The sequence below is a fragment of the Anopheles maculipalpis genome, chromosome 2RL (assembly GCF_943734695.1).
Source record: "Anopheles maculipalpis chromosome 2RL, idAnoMacuDA_375_x, whole genome shotgun sequence".
Lineage (NCBI taxonomy): Eukaryota > Metazoa > Arthropoda > Insecta > Diptera > Culicidae > Anopheles > Anopheles maculipalpis.
The window spans coordinates 95,179,705-95,200,681 of NC_064871.1; the positions used below are offsets into that span (position 1 = coordinate 95,179,705).

At 43.7% G+C, this 20,977-nt stretch overlaps 1 protein-coding gene across 2 annotated transcripts in view; it reads left to right on the plus strand.

Moving 5' to 3' along the window:
• The window catches only part of LOC126567790 (serine-rich adhesin for platelets), a 31,080-nt gene extending 10,103 nt beyond the window's left edge, over window positions 1-20,977 (plus strand). Inside the window, exons 2-7 of one of the 2 annotated variants that reach the window (XM_050224089.1) lie at window positions 4,795-4,906; window positions 16,291-16,669; window positions 17,268-17,358; window positions 17,423-17,699; window positions 17,774-17,871; window positions 17,948-20,977. In XM_050224089.1, coding sequence (XP_050080046.1) covers window positions 4,795-4,906; window positions 16,291-16,669; window positions 17,268-17,358; window positions 17,423-17,699; window positions 17,774-17,871; window positions 17,948-20,977 — 3,987 coding nt within the window. Of the gene's footprint in view, window positions 1-4,794; window positions 4,907-16,290; window positions 16,670-16,961; window positions 17,095-17,267; window positions 17,359-17,422; window positions 17,700-17,773; window positions 17,872-17,947 lie in introns of those variants that run through there. The other variant, XM_050224090.1, reaches the window with a different exon arrangement.

Below are 20,977 nucleotides of genomic sequence, written 5' to 3' on the forward strand. Positions count from 1 at the left end.
CATAACAGTCCATCCGACATCCTTAGCAAAGTTGCTTCTATTTTGCAGCTTTTCTGCCCCAAAATCGTATTCTTCCGTATGCAATCTACGGCACCTTCGTGCTCCGGGTGCATATTCCTGCTGGTAGCTTTTCCTTCAATCTCGTTGCGCTGCATGTGGTGCAAGATAACGGAACTCGTTCATCGTCCAGGGGCGAAAATATTGGGAACGGGATTAGCATGTTGCTATTACATCTTCCTGTATACGTTTGGGCGTTCAATCTACTCCGGTTGGAGCCTTGGGGACGATAAAACTAGTTTCCAGTGGGCATACTTTCGATTTTAGCACTTTTTCAGGCTGTTGGTGTTATAAGGGAATTTGTTTGAGTTTTACAAAGACGATAGAGAAAGTTTATTCTAGGTGTTTGATTTATTGTAGATTATTAGTGTTTATTGTAAAATATTGTGTGGAAGGCTTGTTGTGATGAATGTGTCTTATTGAACGGTATCCATTTTCTTGTCTTTGATAATTTATGTCTTTAATTATCTGTTTGCTCTCTACGTTTTTCCTCATGAGCTTATATCTTTTCTTCATATTACAATAAAATATCAAAACAAAAACTGTTATTGATATTAGCAAACTTTCAAAAACTCCAAACAAGGAATTTCCTTCCCTTACAAGTCCTAGGAGCATTATTCAACATTCAGCTAAAGCACGAAAGACCAATAAAATGGTCGCTTCCTTATTTGAAATATCATTCCCGTGCCCGTTTCTTCACACACCTCCTCCACACGCTAGGCAGAAATGGAGTGTTTCCCTCTTGGTGATGGCGTCAAATGGCGCTATGGCAGTTGGGCTTCCATCCGTTCCAACGATACAACGATGTTTGCCGTCCCACCGAGAAAGAAAAAAAAAGGTTTATTTATCTATTTTTGAACGCGAAATGCGAAAAAAAAGAACGGTTAAACGAAAGAGAAAACTGCGACGCTGCATTGCCCGTTAGTAGTGACGGTGCATTACACAATACCACCCGATCCATCGCTGTACACTGTACGGCTATAGAGATCCGTAGTAAATGGAGTAGTAGTTGCAGTTGCAGCCCCCCAAGGAGGGTTAGAGAGATTCGTACTGATCGAGCCCATGGAAGGTGTGTTTTGCCTATGGATCGATGGAGGCGTTCGAAGTAAAGGTTAATTTCATTACACGAATGAAAACCGTTTGTACGGTATGGAAGGATTTCTCGTGCCTCGTCGCTATTCGTCCGTCCGCTTGCGCTAGATGATAAATTACCCTTGCACTAAGTAGTGCATGGACAAAGCGAAATGGCGAGTGGCAATATTTCCTGGCTCTCTTGCCAGCGCGGGGCTTGGATCGTTGCAATAGTGTAGCGCAGCATAAATGGGTAGAAACCTGGAATAGAAATAGCGTCCAACGTTGGGCGAGGACTAGGCAACAGTTAACAACTGGCGCCATCCTGGTGAAAGGTCAGCCAGCGTGGAGATGTAATAGGTGTCGTAGTCGTAAATTGATTTTTTGCAGAAAAAAAAATCGCATCAGCGTAAATGGACGCTGCTATTTGGGGGACGCTTAAAGGTAGTGATGAAATTACTTTTTGGAGTTGAATGCAATCGCTGGGAGGGGTTGTACTTCTATAATTTGCTTGAATTATTAGTTTGCTCACTTATTAGCCCAAAACTCCAAGTAGAACTGAGGAATTTTTCCACGATGCATGCTCGTTTTCAATGGATTAGAATCAAGTCACTGTAACGAAAGTCACATCTGCATCGTACCTAATAGTGGACCAGAGGTGCACTTGATTTTGTTTTATAAATAAATAACAGAAATGATTTGATCTAGCAGTGACGAAGTCCTGTCACCTGTCATCTGAGGCTTGCCGCTTGTTTCATCCTTTAGTAAGCTTCTGCTACGTAAATGTAATGCTATGTCCTCAAGCCGTTAGAAAGTTACTATCAAGAATGTCTCGTACTGATATATGAAGTATTGAAACTTTTCTGCCTCTTCTCCTTGGTCCGATTCGGTTCACGCACGTCTAGATGACATAGCCAGGTCTCTAATCCATTAATCTTAGTCAAATTAGATACTGCGGGAGTGATATTGGATGGTGGCTTGCAAGGCCTCTTCTTCAATCGCCAGTCTCGTTGGAGGACCTGTTGACATAGTGGTTTGAAATCCTGGAGAATGCCAAGACAAAAGGGACAACCAACCGCCTCTAACATGGAGGACAGTGACTGCCGATCTCAGATATTTGGAAAAATATGTTTTTTACGCCATGGACGTATTCAGTCGGAGAAGAGTATGGAGATCCTTCAACTGAAGTCTATTCTATTGGTCAGATCTGATCTCGATTCGCGAGTCTCACAACACACAGCAGAATTGCCCTGTTGTACCTCGCTTACCTGACTTATTTCAAGATATCAAAAGGTTTTATAAATAAATTTTTATCACATGTTAAACATCTCTTTTTATACTTCACCTTAATTACAATCCTCAACATGTGTTCTTTAATCTAATTAGTTTTGCGAATTACAGCACACATCCCATTGAAAACAGCACATCATTGTTCCGAAGGTCTTTAAATATGTTATGAATTTTAATGTACACCATTACACCATCATTTTGTTATTGTTTCACCCCTTACAATGCCATTAGCAATGTTTTGCTTTCGATGCAGTTCGCAAACACACTACACTGTTTCTTCTAATGTTTGTCGTTTTCCGCGATTTCGCTTTATCGATTTGGCCGAGCCCGCCTGCCAATCTGTGCATCAAATCGATACGTTTGCCATTTTCTAACAATTAAATGTAATGGCGATAGCGTTGTTAAGGCTCAGTTAACAATCGGATTAATTTAAATCATCACACCCCCCCCCCCCCCCCAGCGGGGATTGGCACATGCTGTGGGTGGTGGGTGCACGCGAATCGCGGAATCCGTGATGGAATGAAAACCGATGCGAGCATTTTGCTCACTTGCGCTCTGCCGCACCCCCTTGTTAGCCTTGGAAAATCGTCGAACGAGCTGAATGGTGTCGGTTTCACTCTTTTAGTGGTTTACTGGAGGCATGATGTATGGTGGCAAAAAGTAGAAAAAGATGATGAGCGACTCACCACCACAAACCACCATCAAACAACAAACTGCTTAGTGGAAGTAAGCTTTGTGCAAAAAAAAAAAGATGATGTGCGTGAAGCGAAAAGTACACTAAATGTAATACGAAAATGCTCGGATGGCTGCAAACTGGAGCGGAAAACCATCGTTACCTACTGATCTCTAGCTCACCTTGGTCTGATTGGTGGCTCATTTCACTGTCAATTGTGTGCTGCTTTCTCACCGTTTTCCGCTGACGGGATGCATGTATTACCTAATTTTTCATATCGCGATCGAAAAGCATTCGACATTATTAGATAAAACAAACAAGTCGTTGTTTGTGTTAGCATTTATTAAGACATGCACTTAAGATTGCATATTAATTAGTATGTTTTCTTTGGTTTCTTTTTTATTTACAGGTAACTTAACTGATGGGCTAACAAGGATCGAGTGAACCGAATCAACCGAATACAAATAGTCGACAAAGCGAGTTGAAACACAAATCACAATCAAAAACACATTTAATCACAATTTAACTCCCTAACTTCCATATGTTTTTGTGTCAACATGTTGTTTCCTTCCCAATATTTCTCCCCTAAATCACACTCACTCATCACTATTCTAATTGGCGTGGTAGTAGATTGATAATCCTGGATATATTGTGTGTATTTTCTATTTCTCTTTCTCTAACCCTTCTCTTTACATGCTTCTGTGTTCAAAACTCGATGCGTGAGTACTTACAAAAAAATCCAAACATCGTTCTAGTCTAAATTGAAGTTTTTTTTTCTCAATTTTTTATATTACACATTGTTAAACAATTGTCTGTTTTATATGTTTCGTTGGTAAAATTTGTGCCAAATACTTGTTCGTTGTCATCATAAATGCTTTCTCATTGGCTTCCAAATGTTAATTTACATTTTCCATATTTTATTTTTCCTTTTCGTGGAAAAAATTATTTGTTTTGAATTGGTTTTATCTTTTACGTTTAATTTCATCGGAACCTAATGGCAATAGCTGCTTAAAAGTTATGTTTTTCTGTACTTTTTTATCAGCTCAAAGTTCATTATACAATTACTTATCAGTTTGTTTAGCTTTTACTTCCTTTTTTTTCTTCGCTTTGTTAATGCTGACAGATATGACGAATCTGTGTGTGTGTGTGTATACCAAACAAAGAACTACATTCCAAACCACACAAGTACACGTTATCACAGATTGCATTTCCTTGTTCCGTTTTAGTGACACTGCGCATTACAATTTCTCGAACGCACGTCCTGATGCACGCATCATAGCAAAGCAGCGGGCAAGGTTCTTTCCGCCAAGTTTTTTTTTCTGACAGTAATATGGCTCACCCGAGCGCATTAACTCTTTCTCATATCAATAAAATGCAGTGCGCGATGTCTCTGACTACGTCTGTTTCGGAATTGTTTTAACCTTCCTGCTGCTAGGTTAGAAGAAGAACCGTGCTTGACAGTCAGCCTGCTATGGTGCTATGGTTCTAAATTGACCTTATCAATCAGTCCCAACCATGCATGCCGTTGCACTTCCTTCTGCCCCGTTTAGCTACATGGCTATGCATGATGTTATTCTCACAACAGCGCACACACACACGCAACGTTTCTTGTTCTTTCTTACGTTCGGTTGGCAAACTAGAAATTCAATCGTGATTTATTGCGTGCTTACAGTTTTGACTAAATTGTCTACTTTCTTTCACAGATGTCAGCGGGTTTGATGTCATGTGTGCGCGAAAATTCGCCACCATTGGATAACGCACCCGTCGCACAAGTGCAGGACATTCCGATCACGATCACCACACCGGAAACAGTCGGTAAGTTTGTTTATTCAACTTAAATGATTTTTAAAACCACATAGTGATTATAGAATTGGTTTATAACGTTGTGATGCCCATTGATAGATTCGAGTGTTTGTGTTAGCTCTCGAAAACAAAATACCGGTAAGTTCGTCTAACCAATAGAGAGGAGCACAGCGCGGTTTTAAATTAACGAGAAAGACCTGATTGAAATAAAATCATACTAAAAATTTGTATTGGCAACTAGTTCATATAATTGTTGATAAAACAGTAAATGAATAAATCCCTAAATAAAATTAAATAACAAAAAATCCGGTCCTCAAGCTCCAGCAGTCCGTCATTGTGCAACGAACGGCAGCGTTCATGTTGCGTCTGCATATCTAAGCTGTTGTGCTTTTAAAAAGCAAAGCTACTTTTGTGGCCGTGTACTGCGGTCTGCATAACTCGAGGGGCATAAGTTTGCTGCTCGAATATCGACGCACGTTCGCTTTCGAGCTACGAAGTCAACTGTTGGATTATTTGAACTTAAAGATTTACGTTTGCTGAAACGCTTTCTTTAAGTTTAAAAATGGATTTAATTAGTTGTTTTCAAATTTTTTTTTCCCATTTTAAAAAATAACGCAATAAAAAATCAAATTAACAACAAAGTGCAAAAAAGCATTATTAAGGAAACGAAAGCGATTGGGGAGTGATGGATTCGATATTTTCCACAACACTCAACAAATGGAATGTTTTGTACAATCCGTACTTCTGCTTTTATTATAAATTTTAAATCTACGTCACTCGACCATAACCGCGCTTTTCAACACCGTTGTTTTAAAGTGCCCTCCCCGCGTTTGGTCACTTGTTATTGCCCCTTTACGGCGTACGTGAAATATCAATTTTAGTTATCATGTCCTTGCGGCCTTCAAACCCCCATCTCCATTGCATCGAAGCCATAGTAAATGGTAGGATTGGTACGTCTTCTATTTCGCACACTGATTTTACATGCGTAGTGCGGTGCTGCTTTCGTCATACATAAAACCACCAGTAATGCTGCAATAGAGCGTTTGTACGAAAACGGCAACTTTACAGTAACGTCAGTACAGTACTTTACGGCGCCGCACATATGAAGCATACATGAGGCAAATCGTACCCCGACTACAAAAGGCACAAAAGGCCTGGGGTGTTGGGGATGAAGAAAGGAGCAGTATACACACAAAAAAGTACAAAACAACGTGCAGTAAAATTAATCAGCACGTGCACAAGAAGCGTTCATAGCAAGTGGAGCGGTTTTCAATTGAACAAAATCCCAGGTACCCGCCCTAAGTAAAGCTCGACCGGGCTGAACTTAAGGGAGCTGGATGCTTTAAAGCGGGACTGGAGGGGATGTGTGAAACACTGTAGCTATGCCCCGAAATGAGCCACCAAAAAGATGCTTTGGGGTGTAATTGTGGTGTGTGGAGTACGCAGCGATGTTAAACGGCCGATTTGAAGCACTGACGCGCGCGCGCATTCACACACACACACGGGACGGATGCCGCAATCCGTCTAACGGTTCTGCTACTTTTACGATACGCGTTTTAAACTGACGCAGTTGTGTTTTGTTGCTTGGCTTTTCTTGCCTTAATTCATCTAGCTTTGAGTTTTGTTTGGCAGTTTCTTGTTGTGGAGTTCGTGTTTTGGGAGTCACTTAAGTCTCCCAGCGAGTCCAATGTGTGTCGTAGGAATTTCGCTATGTGTTAACGAAAACGGGAAGATAAAAATAAAAACAAATGATGGATGGAGAAGAAAAAAGCAAAACAAAATCACAAAACTAGATCAAAGCTTGATACTTTTATTGCGCACTCTTAGGTAAAGATAAAACGAAAGGAGAAAGAAAACCACCTGAAACAGTGGTTAGCAAATGTAGAGCAAAAAGTGCTAACCAAAGTCGTGTAAAGTCACGCTGAACAAGCTCCGACCTCAGACCGACCCAGTGGACACAGTTGGTCAGTCGAACAGGGCAGGTAATTTGCGTAGGGTCAAAGATTTTCCACAGCCACAACATCCGGTTCGTACGCCCGGGATGCATAAAATCTCTTAATATGAATGATCACAAGCAGCAGCGCTGTCATGTTCGGGCTTTGATCGTTTCGATTGCGTCAGTACCGGTGAGCATAATCGCAGTCGTTATGCGTTAAACCTGAACCGGAAGTGAACCTGATGCGTGTACGTGGCGTGCGTGCGTGCGTGTGATAAGACTTTCCCAGCCAGTGACCCGAACGGTCACCAAGCTTTCCCTGCGGTTCGATTTTTTTCCAATTACACAGAAAGATAGAAAATAATCAAAAGCGCTTTGATGTGAATGTCCGACATTTGTGAAAAGTGAGAAGCTCGCACATGTTTAGGTGCACGAGAAAGAGGCAAAAATTGGTGGATCGCCAGGAAGTGATGATCGAAAATGAGAGTTTTGCTCTTGAAGGTGGCTTCACGATCATGTTCGCACCCTCCATCGAACGGAGGCTTTAAGATGGCCTCCTTATACGTGGGTATGCAATTATTTGGATCTTAATGGCCAGGCCCGGCGTCTGGTAATTTCGTTTGCATATGCTTTCTGCTTCCGTTGGAAATGCAGCTGCTGTACCCCTTTTTTGGTTGGATATTTGATTTTTGTCGTTTTAAAAACTTGCCCATCGATCTACCGTTACCTGTCAGTTGGTTTGTTTGCCTATCACACTTTTGACTACCTTTTTGTTATCAATCGAACTCGAACAATCTATCGAGCATAAACCTTGCTCCCGTATCTGATGAATCTTCCACGATCCAACATACAAAAACGCTGGGCCGTGAAAACCGGGTTTTTTTCACGTGCAGTCCAATTTTCCTCGTGAGTTTCCACGGATCGAACGAGAAGGATTTTTTTGAACGTTTGATTTGGTTTTGCCGGTGATGGACGTCAAATTTTGTGAGCATACACTGCACATGCATTTTACCTTTCGATTTTTTGGATGTACCGGAAAAAGGTCATTCGAGGTGAAGGCCCTCGTTTTTTTTTTTTTTTTGCATTGGAATGGTGTGCAATAATTGGCAAATAGGATGGATTTTAATTCGCAATCTCGTACAATTGACGCGCGAAGATGCACTTTCGAACAGTACATTTGAATATGTGTGTGTGTTTTTTTATGATGAGGGTGAAAGTGGTCGAGAAGTGGTTGAAGTTGATAGAAAATTGTAGAAATGGACGTGCGAATTGCATGCTCAATTTTAGATGCAGAAAGGTCATTGCTATATTTTCACTGGGTAGAAGGTACTTTTCAAATACAGGGGTTTTCAGGTGGAAAATAGCAACATTTTACCTGCGATCAGATAGCACTTCGTAAGGCAACAGAATTGCTTGATTAGTGTAGGAGTGATGTCTGATAGGTTAGCCATTTTTTTTTTCAGGTGATATTTCAATAATTGAATCTTATCTTGATAGATTAATATTGCTTCAAATAGGGAACGTTTCTTTCACTGACAATGAACTTGAAATTGCATACTTATTTGATATATGTGAAGTAAAATTAGTGAGTTGAGTATGATTTTCCTTTAGATTTAATCGTTGAAAGCATTTAAACTCAGCTTAGTGATAAGGTGATTTCACTACAATACTCTACTCATCTGATGAGGCCTCTTTCAACATCACTGCTCAAAACAAGATCTTTGATAAATTTTATATGAAAGCTGTCAAAATCTTTTTTGTAATAAACACTTTAAAAATAAAGAAATAGTTTTATTTTATTTGAAATATTGTCATCTCTATTTAATGCTTGTTCGTGCAGATATTTATTACTATGACACGCAAGCCTTGTTATCGTTTACTAAACATACACAATATATTTTTTTTAAATGACGGTTACGTAGCATTATCATCATCAATCGGTAAAATATAATCTTCACTTAACGTTAATGCATGAACACCCCTTTAATCAAACACCTCTTTCCGTGCAAATCCTGCAATAACCTTGATTCACTGATTCACAACGCTTCAAATACCTGTTTTGGTGTAACAAGAATGCTTTTTAGATGATACGATCCTTGATGTGCGTGGCTGAGCTCTCGCAAATCAATTTGTTTGCATTAGCGATTTGCATCCAAAAGTGCTTGTAATAAGATTGCAAATGGTAGAAGCAAAAAAAAAAAAAACGCCACACGCTTCGCCTCGGTGCGCACTTGTAAATAGTAACCCTTACTACTACTACTCCTGCTGCTGCTACCTTTAAAGGCGAAGATGATCTCACCGACCGACGGTACCGCGTGGCTGGCTGCCTCGTGAAGCACGCGAAAACGCAAAACAGCGAACTTCCACCTACGAACTACGAACGGGCCCTGCGGTGGAATGCATGTGTATGGGTGGCCGGGTGCGATCTTTACCTAAGCCCCACAACCACCACGGGCTGTACCGTATCTCGCTCTTACCACTCGATTCGCGGTGTGCTGCTGTCGACGGCACCGCGGGTTTCATTGACGTTCGGCTACTTGCTTACGGCGGACGTAGTTTTGTGTTGTGCCTGGCTCTGGCACACCCCTCCCGTCACACGACGCGTTCGGACCAGAAGCGTGGGTTTTTCTTCGGTCTGCTCCAAAAACGGTCTCTTGCGATCGCGATCAAGGCTAAATCTAACCTCGAAAGCTCGATCCACGGTGGCTTTAGCTTGGTGTCCCAGTGAAGGTATATTGATCGAATCGTGCTCGTGTGGTTCGTTTTCAAAGGTGTGTTTTTGAATGGTTTATTATCATTATACTAGCAAAATTAAAGTGCACCAAGCAAAAACAAAAAAAAAAGTTTCCAAGGGAAAACTACCGTTTTATTGACAGCTGTCAAAAACAGAATCGTGTTAGCAAGGGCCGGGCAAAATTTTTCCCGATTAGTTGTGGTTGACGGAATACAATTGGTGTGGGCTTTTCCTTATTCGTTTTTTTCTCTCTCTTGAAGACAGGGTGCGTGTTTTATTCCATTCGGTGTAGAGAGCATAACTAGTTTCCTTCCAAGATAGTAGTGAATGTGTGTAAGCTGTTATTTTTTTCTGGTAGTGTCTGTGGGTGTAGTAAGATGCGGGTGGTGAGTTTCAAGGTGATTTTCCCAAGCCCTTAAGTGAAGGGAGGCATGGGCGAGTGTGTGTTTGAGTATTTGTGGAGTTTATGTTACGAATGTGTCCTTGATGCTTGAATGACTGAATGGAAGCAAGCCCCATCAGTTATTGATTTTCGATTAATTTTAATTTTTTTTGTGTGTGAAAATGAAAATGAATGAAAATACGTGTTTTAAATTGGGAAGGTTTTAAGTGAAAAACCAGTGTTTCTTCAGCTTGTTGCTAGCTTCATTTCACATACAAAGAAGCTTTTCCTACATTTCCCTTAAATGGTCTGCCGCAATCGTTACTCAGCTAGCTAGTGTAAGTGTGTGACCTTTGTGACTATAAAGCCTTTACAGAGGAGGGAAATAAAACCGTCATTCCTTTTTCTTTAGATGTGTCTTAAGCAAAAAAAAGTCGGGATAGACCGACAAAATACAAGCCAGCGTGGAAATTGTGTGTGCGAAGAAAATGAATAAAAATTCCCGATTCGTCTAAAAAGCTCTGTGCACGATGGCGGTGTGGGAAAGTGTGCCATCCGGCCATCATTCAATGATAATGATGTGAAAAGTTCCCAAAATGCTCATCCCAACCAGAGCCTGTCGGTTGGGTCGCTCTTCTGCCTGTTGGGGGCGCACGTCTTTCTCACGGACGTTCGACACGCAAAAGCAAAAGTGCGAGTGAGCAGAATCTGATTTGCAAACGGGCGAACTGTGGGCGTGATGTGTGAAGTGGAGTGGGGTTGGCTTCGAAGGGAAACATCACAACCGACGCTAATTGCCCTCAGCTGTGTGTGTGTGTGTGTGTGTGTGTGTGTGTGTGTGTGTAGGTCCCGATCCAAAGCTTAAGCTTTGGAGGTGAAATTAAATTAAAATTGTGTAGATTATGATAGGCCGAAAGGTCGTCCAGGGCTACTCGTGCTACTGCTGCTGTGGTAGACAAACAGACATAAAGAAGCTGATAAGAAAGTCACATTGCTCGCCTACTACTCGCTATCACCTACCTTCAATCTGGGAAGCCAAGTTGGACAGGGTGGTTAAAAAAAAAAATACCGAAATGAGTCTTAAAGTTTTTGGAACACAGCAGCTGCTGCTCTTTTTTTATTGGAGAGAAGACTCACGTCGAAAAAGGAAAGGTGCTCGAATCGGTACTCGAAAATAGTTGCAAAGCAAACAGATAACGATAAGCTACACATCAGAAAAAAATAGCACACCTTTAAGCCGTCTGTACCTCTTTGTTTCCTTAAAACCATTCCTCTTTCGCCCCCAAAAAAACGAGGCAGGAAACAAATGTTTAACGGTGGCAAACTCGCCTGGTAAGCAGCAGTGCGAAGAAGCAGATGCCGCCCCGGAACGATTTAGCCAAAATGATTAATGCACCTACTTCTGCTACTCTGGGTTCGCGCTTTTCCCGCATATTTATGGTAACCGCGAACAAAATTGGATGGAAAAATGAATAGTGAAAGAAAAAAAAATGGAAAACCAAAAGATTTGGATGCAAGCAGATGATTTTGGGTGAAATAGTTCAGAGATGGATCATCATCATCATCAACATCATCCGCTGCCCATAAGATAATGGCGAAATAGGGGTAGATCCCTCCCTCAATGAGCTACTGCACAACTGCCTGCTAAATGTGTGTCTGGGTGTAAGGTTAAGGTTTTTCCTGCTTCCTTTCTTTCTGGCTTCTTTGTAATAGTGGAAAATTTGCACAACTTTTTGTACACACACACCGAAACATATTCGGAGCAATCTTTTATGAAGACGAATTTTTCTTCCTTTGCTTCGAAGCTTGCACGTTTTTTGAATGGGTGGAGTCGGACATACACATCAAATATGCATCATATTTGCAAATCCAACAAAACAAAAAAACCCGCGTATAAACACAAAAACAAAGTGAAGTGCGCATCCAACGATCGGAACACACGGCTCAGCCAGAAGGAGACGCTTGCAACGCTTTTTCTTGCTTCCATTTTTCAGTTGCAAATGGTGGCCGAGAAGACACCGGAGCAAAAGAAGTCGAAGAAAATCAATAGCCCACTTTCCCGGTGTTGATAATGGGGCACCATTGTGTGGTATTTTTAATTTTTCTTCCAATTTTTCGGGAGATCGAGCATTGTGTTGAGCGAATCACGATAATAGTTGGTGCTGCTGCTGCTGCTGCTGCTGCTGTGGATGTGTAACAAAACGGCAAGGGCGTCAAGGTCGAACGGATTCCAGGCCGGCGTCCGAAATTTGATTTGATTGATGGATTGATGGACGAGTGCGTACGAGAAATTTACTGATTGAAAAGGCAAGCGTACTGCCGGAAATTGGAAGTACAGATTATGTGGCTACGAGTGGTTGACTTTTAAACAAATGGTGCAAGTAAAAGCTAGACGGAAACTCAGATATTTGGTATAAGGAGTGCTGCAATAGTGGAATTAGTAGCAGTTTAGCATTTTTTACAGGTATCCTGGTTTGTAAGGGAGCGTTTGATGCCTTTGACATCAGTTTGTAGTGTCCATGTAGTAATACATGTAGTGTATTTCTGTGATCCTCGAACTGAACTGTTCAGAACTGTAAAATTTCTGGCTGGAAACTTCATGGTCTCTGTGGAATCTGCACCTGATTACCAATTTGTTTATGACACATTTTATTGAAGAATAATCTACATATGTTTAGATCAGAATATATAAAATCAGATCAAAAATATAGTGACGGTTGATCCTGGATCCTGTCACTTGTATATAAATTATGAACCAAGGAAAAAAACTCTGGAATAAGAAAACTCCATCATTTGTAGGCCTGCCAAAGAAAAGCCCTACTTTGGACAAGACCCTACAGGAACTCTTCACGTGATCTGTGTACTCAAAATTGACGTCAAGTATACAGCTATTCCATTGAAATCACCCTCTATTTTAAAACCCTCTAGCCACATCGAATTTACAAAAAATATACATACACAACCACCTACACACATCCCTCACAGGGTGTCGATTGCACTTGTAAGCACTCGGGGAAAAGTAAAAACAAAAGAAACCTTCAACTGGTCCTTCGCAACGTGGCCGGAAGGTAAAATACTTTCGAATTTATAACCATCTTGACGGCTCGTGCTCCTGCAAATGGCGCCATGTGATGTGAGCAAAAGGGCCACCACTGACAATTGACCGAGAAGTGATGGTGCTAGTGGCCTCGTGCCCTTCGCAATTGGCACGTGCACGTGATAGACGAAATGATGGAGCGCTGGATGAACATGGGCCGGTCGGTGGATCAGATAACGACATCTAATCTGAGCTTTTTTTTTGTTGAGTTGAATGTTGAACGCAATTCGTGAACTGAAGTATGTTTTTATTTTTTATTTTTTCGAGGCATTATCTGTCAATCATCATGCTCGGAAATAAATGCGTTATAAATTGGGCAACCATTTTTTTTTTTTTCAGCAAAAGAGTGACATTTATTGGTTTCTTTTATATATTTTGAGAAAGTAAAGCAGATGAAATAATGTAATGGCAGTCGGTAAATAAAAACAATTTTAATAAAACATTCCCCACGCACCTATAAACGTTTATAAACAGTGCGCGAGTTTGTTGCATCCCGAACCGATTTCGATCGTGTTGCGTTAAAATGCATTTCAAATAGCGAAAAACAACACTAGAAGGTGTCAACTGTCATCCGTGACCGGTTGTTTTGTATTATTTTTTTGAATTGGTCCAAGATCAAATTTTGTCTCCACTAAATGATGTCTCACGAATGGATGCTTTTTGATCTACGAAATGATAAGCTTCTCGTAAAACTTTGGCAATCGCAAAGTTTATCCATGATAAGATGTTTTCGCATTGCTTAAAATGCGTTGATTGTGGATTTATATAATTTAGCTCGGTTGCGAAACAGATTTCCTTCCGTCTTATCGCGCGATCCGAGTGAGGATCCTTTTATGGTGAATTTCCAGAGGCCTTCTCCAGCTCGAAAATGAATCCATTTGAATGCACCGAACGTAATGGAGTAATAAATTTATTTTTAACAAAAACCGAATCCCCCCCCCCTCCCCTCTTTCCGGAGAAAACAAAACGCACGGCATTGGAAAATTGGACAATTTTGTACAAAATAGTACTCAGTACCCTTCCTTAGGCCCAGCGAGACACAACAAAGTTTCACCGCCTGGGTAGTGCGCTCGAGAAAATGGTGGATTAATTTTCCGAATGGCGCATCATTATCCATCTGCCCAGCCGCTCGTGCCTTGAGCCTTTTGGTCATACCATATAAAGTACTAGTAAAGCGAAGGAAGCACACACAAAAATAAGAAACACCCATGTACGTAAAAAGTGCCCGAAGTTATCGGTCATTGCTTCAGAGCGCAAGGTAATAATCTTAATCACAATAATGTAAATAATTAACTTCCGCCATCATAACCTTAACCAGAGGCTTCTTCTCACTCTCCGTGTCTCTGGCTTTCTTGCGAGCTTCAAGCGGGCTTCGGGTTGCATGTTTTCGGTAGCCTCTTGAGGTTTGGACGAATCGTACATTAAATCGAAAAGCTCATAGCGATGGCAACGACATTACCAGTAAAACCAGCTCTGACACAAGCGAGTGAACAGGTCCTGAATGGGGGCTTTCTTGTGCATAATTACAACTGCACAATGTTTACTCACAAGCAGAGGTCAGAGTGTAAGCAGTGGAACGAGCGTAGAGGGCCGGTTATGATGTACTTACCGATGTGCGCCACAAAACATAATGGGTTGCTTTGCCGATTGGAAAGAGAGATAGCTCCATCCCTGAGTGGTCGGTCGTTAGATACATTGTTTGAGAGTTTGGCCTGTCTTACTCAACTTCTATCGTAAAATGTCGGAATATGAATGAACTTGTCGCTTGACGCTTAATTTACTCCTCGAGACACTTTCCAACGGCAGTAGGAAGTGTCTGTTCGCACAAGCCTAAAGTCCACTGATGTGTGACGGCTAAAAGGAGTTGATCGTCGACTATTCGCCGACAAAGACAGGCGTGTAAATGACCCAGCGATCCGAAAGAGTGGTGTTGCGGTTGATTTATATTGACCATACTTTTGACACCTACACCCGCGGGTCTCTGGTCGGTAGTAATAGGCGTATTTATTGTTGGAGTGTCCGGTTTCCATTCCCTTGTCGCTCAAGTTTACCGCTCGATCAGCGCCCGCCGACAAACAATGTTTGACAGCTGATGTCATCCGATTGCGAACATCAGGTAGTGTGCGGTATTAGTGTAGAGGTTATTGCGGTTGTAGAACATCCATATTAAACCGCGTGGCTGATGGAATTGATGATGCGATTGTTTGTGCGGATCAGCACCTTAGCGTGAGGTGTACAGAGAGAGAGAGAGCGCCATATTGCATCGAAGAAAAGAGCTCTTCAATGAAGGGTTTGTTTTCTACCAAGAGCTTGTGTTTTTGCATTTAACGATAAATATTTATAGCGTGGCGTAAGACGCCATTACAGTAATTGCTCTTCGGGTTTGCTCACAAAAATGTTTATGTCTAACTGTGGATGTCATCTTCTTGTGCAAATAACGTCTCATATTACTTAAATCAATAACATGGAATGAGTAACATTATTATAGTCTTACAGTATCAGGTCCACGATGTTGTAAGAGGTTAAGCTCATGTTTGTAAATGGCTACCCGTCGTTGGTCTACGGGAGCTAGAGCAAACATTGTCGGGTAAATATCACCCAGGTCGCACAGCTGCCTGAAACATGCCCCAGCACGGGGTCATATACGCTACACACACGTACTCATATACTTTATTGTAGATCGAACCGGCAGCAAAGTGCATCTAATTGGACGACAGCTTTTGCCAGCCAAACGTCCATTACTCCCACGGCCTTAGATAATACAGTATTAGCGCTAGAAGCGCTGATAGTAGTAAAGATTAAATTATCTTCAAGAAAACAACACCCAACACAGTTGTCAGATATTAATGATTCGTAGCGATAAGCGAACAATAGGGATGCGTGTAGATGCTTTATCATTATCTATCAGGGCAAACTCCAATAAAATAAATTTCATTCGACGTACGATTACAACGATTGGAGTTGTAAGACACCTTGCCGGCGTGTGGCGTCTTTGAACGAGGACTTGCGCCAGTCGACATCGATAAATGGATGTGTATAGAATCGAGCAAACATCTAAAAACAACCAATCGTTCGACCGAATCGCTGTGCGAAACAATTGCCTTAAAAGGCAAACAGTCGTAGAGTGCGAGTCTTATCTCTCACACTTGGGTTGCGCTATGCTACGCCACAACCTAACATATCAGCCTCTAGTCTAGTCTCCCATCAGCTTATTGTGTGTTTGTGTTTGTTTTTCGTTACTCCACAGCAGCCCCTGCCAACACCAGCGACACCACCAAGCGGAAACGGTTCCATCCACTGCGCAACCTACGGCGAATTTTTCGTCGCCGAACCGTATCGTCGGCGGACCGTGCCCCGGGCCAGCTCGGTGCGAAAGGGCCCACCCACATCCACTTTGCCACACCCGGCTGTTCGACGACCGATGCAACGCTTCCGCGGACCGGTTTTGGCGTCCCGATCACCATCCGCAACGAGTCGGCAGCCGGTATCGCACCACCCGGTACTTCCCAGATTGGGGCCGGAGCGTACTTCAAACGCGAAACCTACCGGCTACGGAACTCCGATGATCTAGACAAGGAGATGTCCGATTATCAGCGCAGCCTAAGCGAAGGTCGACTGGTGGATAGGTAAGTTCGATAGGGTTGGGATTCCTTCGATTGTGATAAGAACTGGTGGGGATTGCATTACCTGTCAAGGTGCTCGGAAAAAGTCGCTGAACGTTGGACGGAGCGTACCCTTGTCCGTTATCATGCCTGTGGTTCCTATCTTATCGCACCACGCTTAGTTAAATGGCAATTGGTGCTCAAGAGAAACCCAAACCGTACCCGAATAGTGTCAGCTGTAGCTTAGCTAGTGTGTTTTAGTCCATTGAGACAAGTAGTTGATAGGAGTGTGTTTAACAGGCTTCGCTTGCGTATAAGCTTATCGTAAAACAATCAGAACGACGTGACGATTTATTTGTATCGGCAATCGGCTACGGTGTAATGATCCAAATCGATAGAGCACCAACGATAGTGCTTCGATATCGAACACTGATAAGAGGGTCCATAAAGTAAGTTTTCGGTGTAGTCTTTGCTAGTTGGCGATTAAATGTCGATAGCGGGTTCATTGAGTTAGACGTGGACGTGTGTGGCATTCCAGTAAATAAACTAGCAATTTAATAACCCGATAGTTACTCTAATCACAGTCGATAATCAGCTAGCAATGTTGTGCTCCTATTTGCAGTGACATTAGCCGCGATGGACTTTCACAATCACACGATAGTGTTTTCTCCGAATCCGCCGGCACAGCTAGCAGCCTATCGATCACGCTGAAGGTAAATATTGGCTTATGTGGGCTTGTGAGCTTCTACGGATCATTGAATGTTATTTTCATTCCAGAACGAACTAGCAGACGTGTTGCGCAAGCGAAGGAAAGATCGACAGGGAGAAGTTTCTGACGAAGATCTCGGACTGCCCTTGAGTCCCATCACACCGCAGCGCAAAGATCGCGGCATGAACAAAAGCGAAGGATCGCTCAGTATACTGAGCATGACGAGCTCGGACATGGATGATGATCGATCCGCATCGAACGCTAGCGGACACAACTTGCTACACCTCGACTCGTCCACCTCCGGTTCGATCAGTATGAACCGATCAGACAATATGGATGAAAGTGGTAAGAATTGGCACCGAGCTAGTAAGGGTGATATCATTCACTAACGCATTGATGCATACGTTTTTCCCAATCAGGTGATTCATCGAAACTGAGCCATTCCGCAGCAAAACACAAACTTGCCGTACGACCAAAGAAAAAGGGCCCTACCCGAGCTCGAACTCGCCCAAGAGAGGTATGTGTAAGGCCTTTCGCCTCACGATAACTGATAACAGTGCTAACACTTCCGTTGTTCTTTTTTGCCCTTCCAGTCAACCCTGTTGCCAGCGACGCCCGAAGTGAACGAGGAATCATTGAAGCTTTCCTCCACGAATATCGCTTCCAACTTTTCACCTGCAAAGGAAGCAAACGAGAAAGCCCATTCGTTGCCGTACGGTATCATGCCACCTGGTACATCTACCCCGCTATCATCGCACCCGATGCCAAGATCACCCTCCAAAGAAATCAGCACATCAAAGCTGTCGATCGGCGACGTACCCGTCACCAGTTCCTCGATCTACGTTAACAGGAACATTTCCAAGAGCCACGAGTTTGAACGCACGTCCGAGCATCATCTGACGGTGGAAGGAACATCCACTGTATCATCGAGGAAGGAAGATGATGGATTCTTTAAGCGTATCCTAAACTACAGTTTCAAAAAGAAGAAACATGAATCAAGCAAGGAAGAATCCTCGTCCGTAACTGCCTCCCCACGTAAGGAAGACAATACGAGCAGCGTATACATTAGCTCGGCAGAGCCGGCCATTTCTGATTGCATTCCTACGGAGCAGATTATGAAGTTATCGTTGGTAGTTGGAGAGCCCGAGATGGGAGAGCTTAGCGGATACAAGAAGATCAAGTCCGGGCCAGCAGCACGGCAGCGTGTCTTTCCGAAAGATATTTTCACAGCGGAAGAACGCGAAGCGAACGCTAGGGAGCAGCAACAGCACACACAGCGCTACTCCTCGAACGTGGAAGTTAACCGACAGTCCGTCGCATCGTCCGGCAGTGGCCATTCGCTTACAATTGGCGAAGGAAAGGTACCGCTGCACAAAAGCGAGGAGTATCTTGTCTCCAAAACTCGCAAGTTCTCCGAGCGCAGTGTGGACGGTGGTGAGGGTGATGATGAGGAAAGCGATGGCCGGAAGTACGTTAGCCACGGAGAACGACTCAAAAGCCCGAAGGTGTACGGGTTGAGTTCGTATCAGCAGAAATTGGCGAAAATTTCCATCTCTTCGCAGCCAGCAGCCGAAGCGAACAAGGAAAGTCCCAGCAAACGGGCGAAATCGGTAGAAAAATCGAAAAGCTTCCGCACTTACACGGACAGTGTGTCGAACCAGCTGCAGGCAGGCGGTCATCAGGTGCCAAGCTTACCGAACCTGAGCTCATCACTGTCGGTGGGCAATTTCAGCAACAACTTCCTCGAGACCGAGCACAAGTTCTTCAGCATGACGGAGAACATGAACACCGGCAAGCAGCGTGTGTTTAAGGACTACATCAGCAATGCGGACGATGATGGCGATTCGCGACTCCTCTCGTCGAGTGCTTCGCTGCAGAAGTTTGAAATTAACGATAACAATCTGTTGAACCCGCGCGAAGAGTACGTAGACCATCAGCCGAAGAGTATTGTTCTGACGACTAACACCCTAACACCGCCCGAGCCGACCAGCATCTTGAACAAATCGAATCAAAACATTTCGCAGATTGAGGAAAACATTGATAAGCTTGTGTCGTCGCAGTTTGTGAGCATCATCAAGAGTTCGGATGAGGGTAGCAGCAATGAACGGTTAGATGAGATTTGTTCCACCGGACAGATAAGTGCGAACGTACCGGAGTTTATGAAGATCCAGCTGAACCGTGTCGATGGTACTGGACGTCCAACTAAAACGAGTAGTATCGTGCTGACGACCTCCCCTACACCAGCTCCACCAACCTCACCCGCCATTGCTAGTCCCACTGCCAGTGCAGGGCAGTATCAACCGCCAGACGATGCCATAAAGCTGCAGCGACGGTTCAGCAACGAGAACATCGAAATCACCGAGTCCAAACCACCGCTGCCACCATCGGTCGTGGCACGATCCAGTCTGGTGCTGGAGGGAGGCGGCATTCCCAAGAGTCCACCCGCTTTCCGCAAGCAGGGCAGTGGTGTTGGCAATGGCGGAGCAACGGGTGACCTGGCCGGTACCAAGCGCAACTCGATGAATCTCTCACAGGACCTGAGCGACGATAGGAAGGTAATCCTACAGCGCCGTACGTCGGTGACGGAGGAAAAGATCAAGTACGAGCGGCGGATATCGTCCTCCTCGGAGGATATTAAGTTCGAGAAGAAAAAGTCCACCTCAGAGGAGTTGCTGGAGAAGCGTGGCAGTGCGGGTAGTGGAACCGGCAACTCAAACTACAACAGTGGCTCGAGCAGTGGGGATGAGTTGGTGGTGCTGCGCAAAAAGTTTGTCGTCGGTGAGAAAGAGGGCAAGGATAAGGATGGCACGCCAGAGCTGATGAAGGTTTTTGCTAGGAGGTCGTTAAAGTTGCGTTCGGACGATGATTACAAGGTGACAGATAGTGGCAAACCTCTGTCGAGTATTGATAGCGATAAGGAGAATCAATCGAGCGAGGAAAAGCTGGATAAGGTGGGATTGCAGCAGACGAAGCAATCCCAGCAGCAGCAACACCAACAGCAACAGCAGCCGGAACTTATCTCTACAAGCCTTGTGCAGGCGGTATCAGTAACTCCTCTACAAGCACCTGCCACAAATGGATCGCTTAAGAATGGATGCACGCTTACGGACGGAGTACCGCTAAAGAATGGTTCCAATGAGAATGGACAAACGCCCGCTTCTGGAGAAGCCATCCTACGGAAAAGTGTTACCAGCAAACCGTTTGGAGTACCGAATCGCTTCGGCAACTCCCCCAACGGTGCGCAACCGCGCAATGCGACGTCATTTGTGGAGGTGCGTAAAACGCTTCTGCCAAGCGCAACGGTCACTGTGTCGCCAGTGAACAACAACTTCGTAAAATCGACAAACCCAACCATCCCGGCGGGACAGGAGACCGGGTGCGAGAACCCGTCGACCGTGAGCAACAACAACACCATTAACACCAACCGCCATACGATCGCGTCGCTAAACCAGCTCAACAGTACGAACGGAGTTGGTGGTGGAGTCGGTGCCATCAACAACAATGCGTCGAATGCCACCATCATCGAGACGGACGGTGGTGGCAACGATGAGATAAACGAGTTTAAGGGCATCCTGCAGCGTCGGGCAGAGTGGGAAAAGCGAGCGAAGGAAGGATTCAAGTAA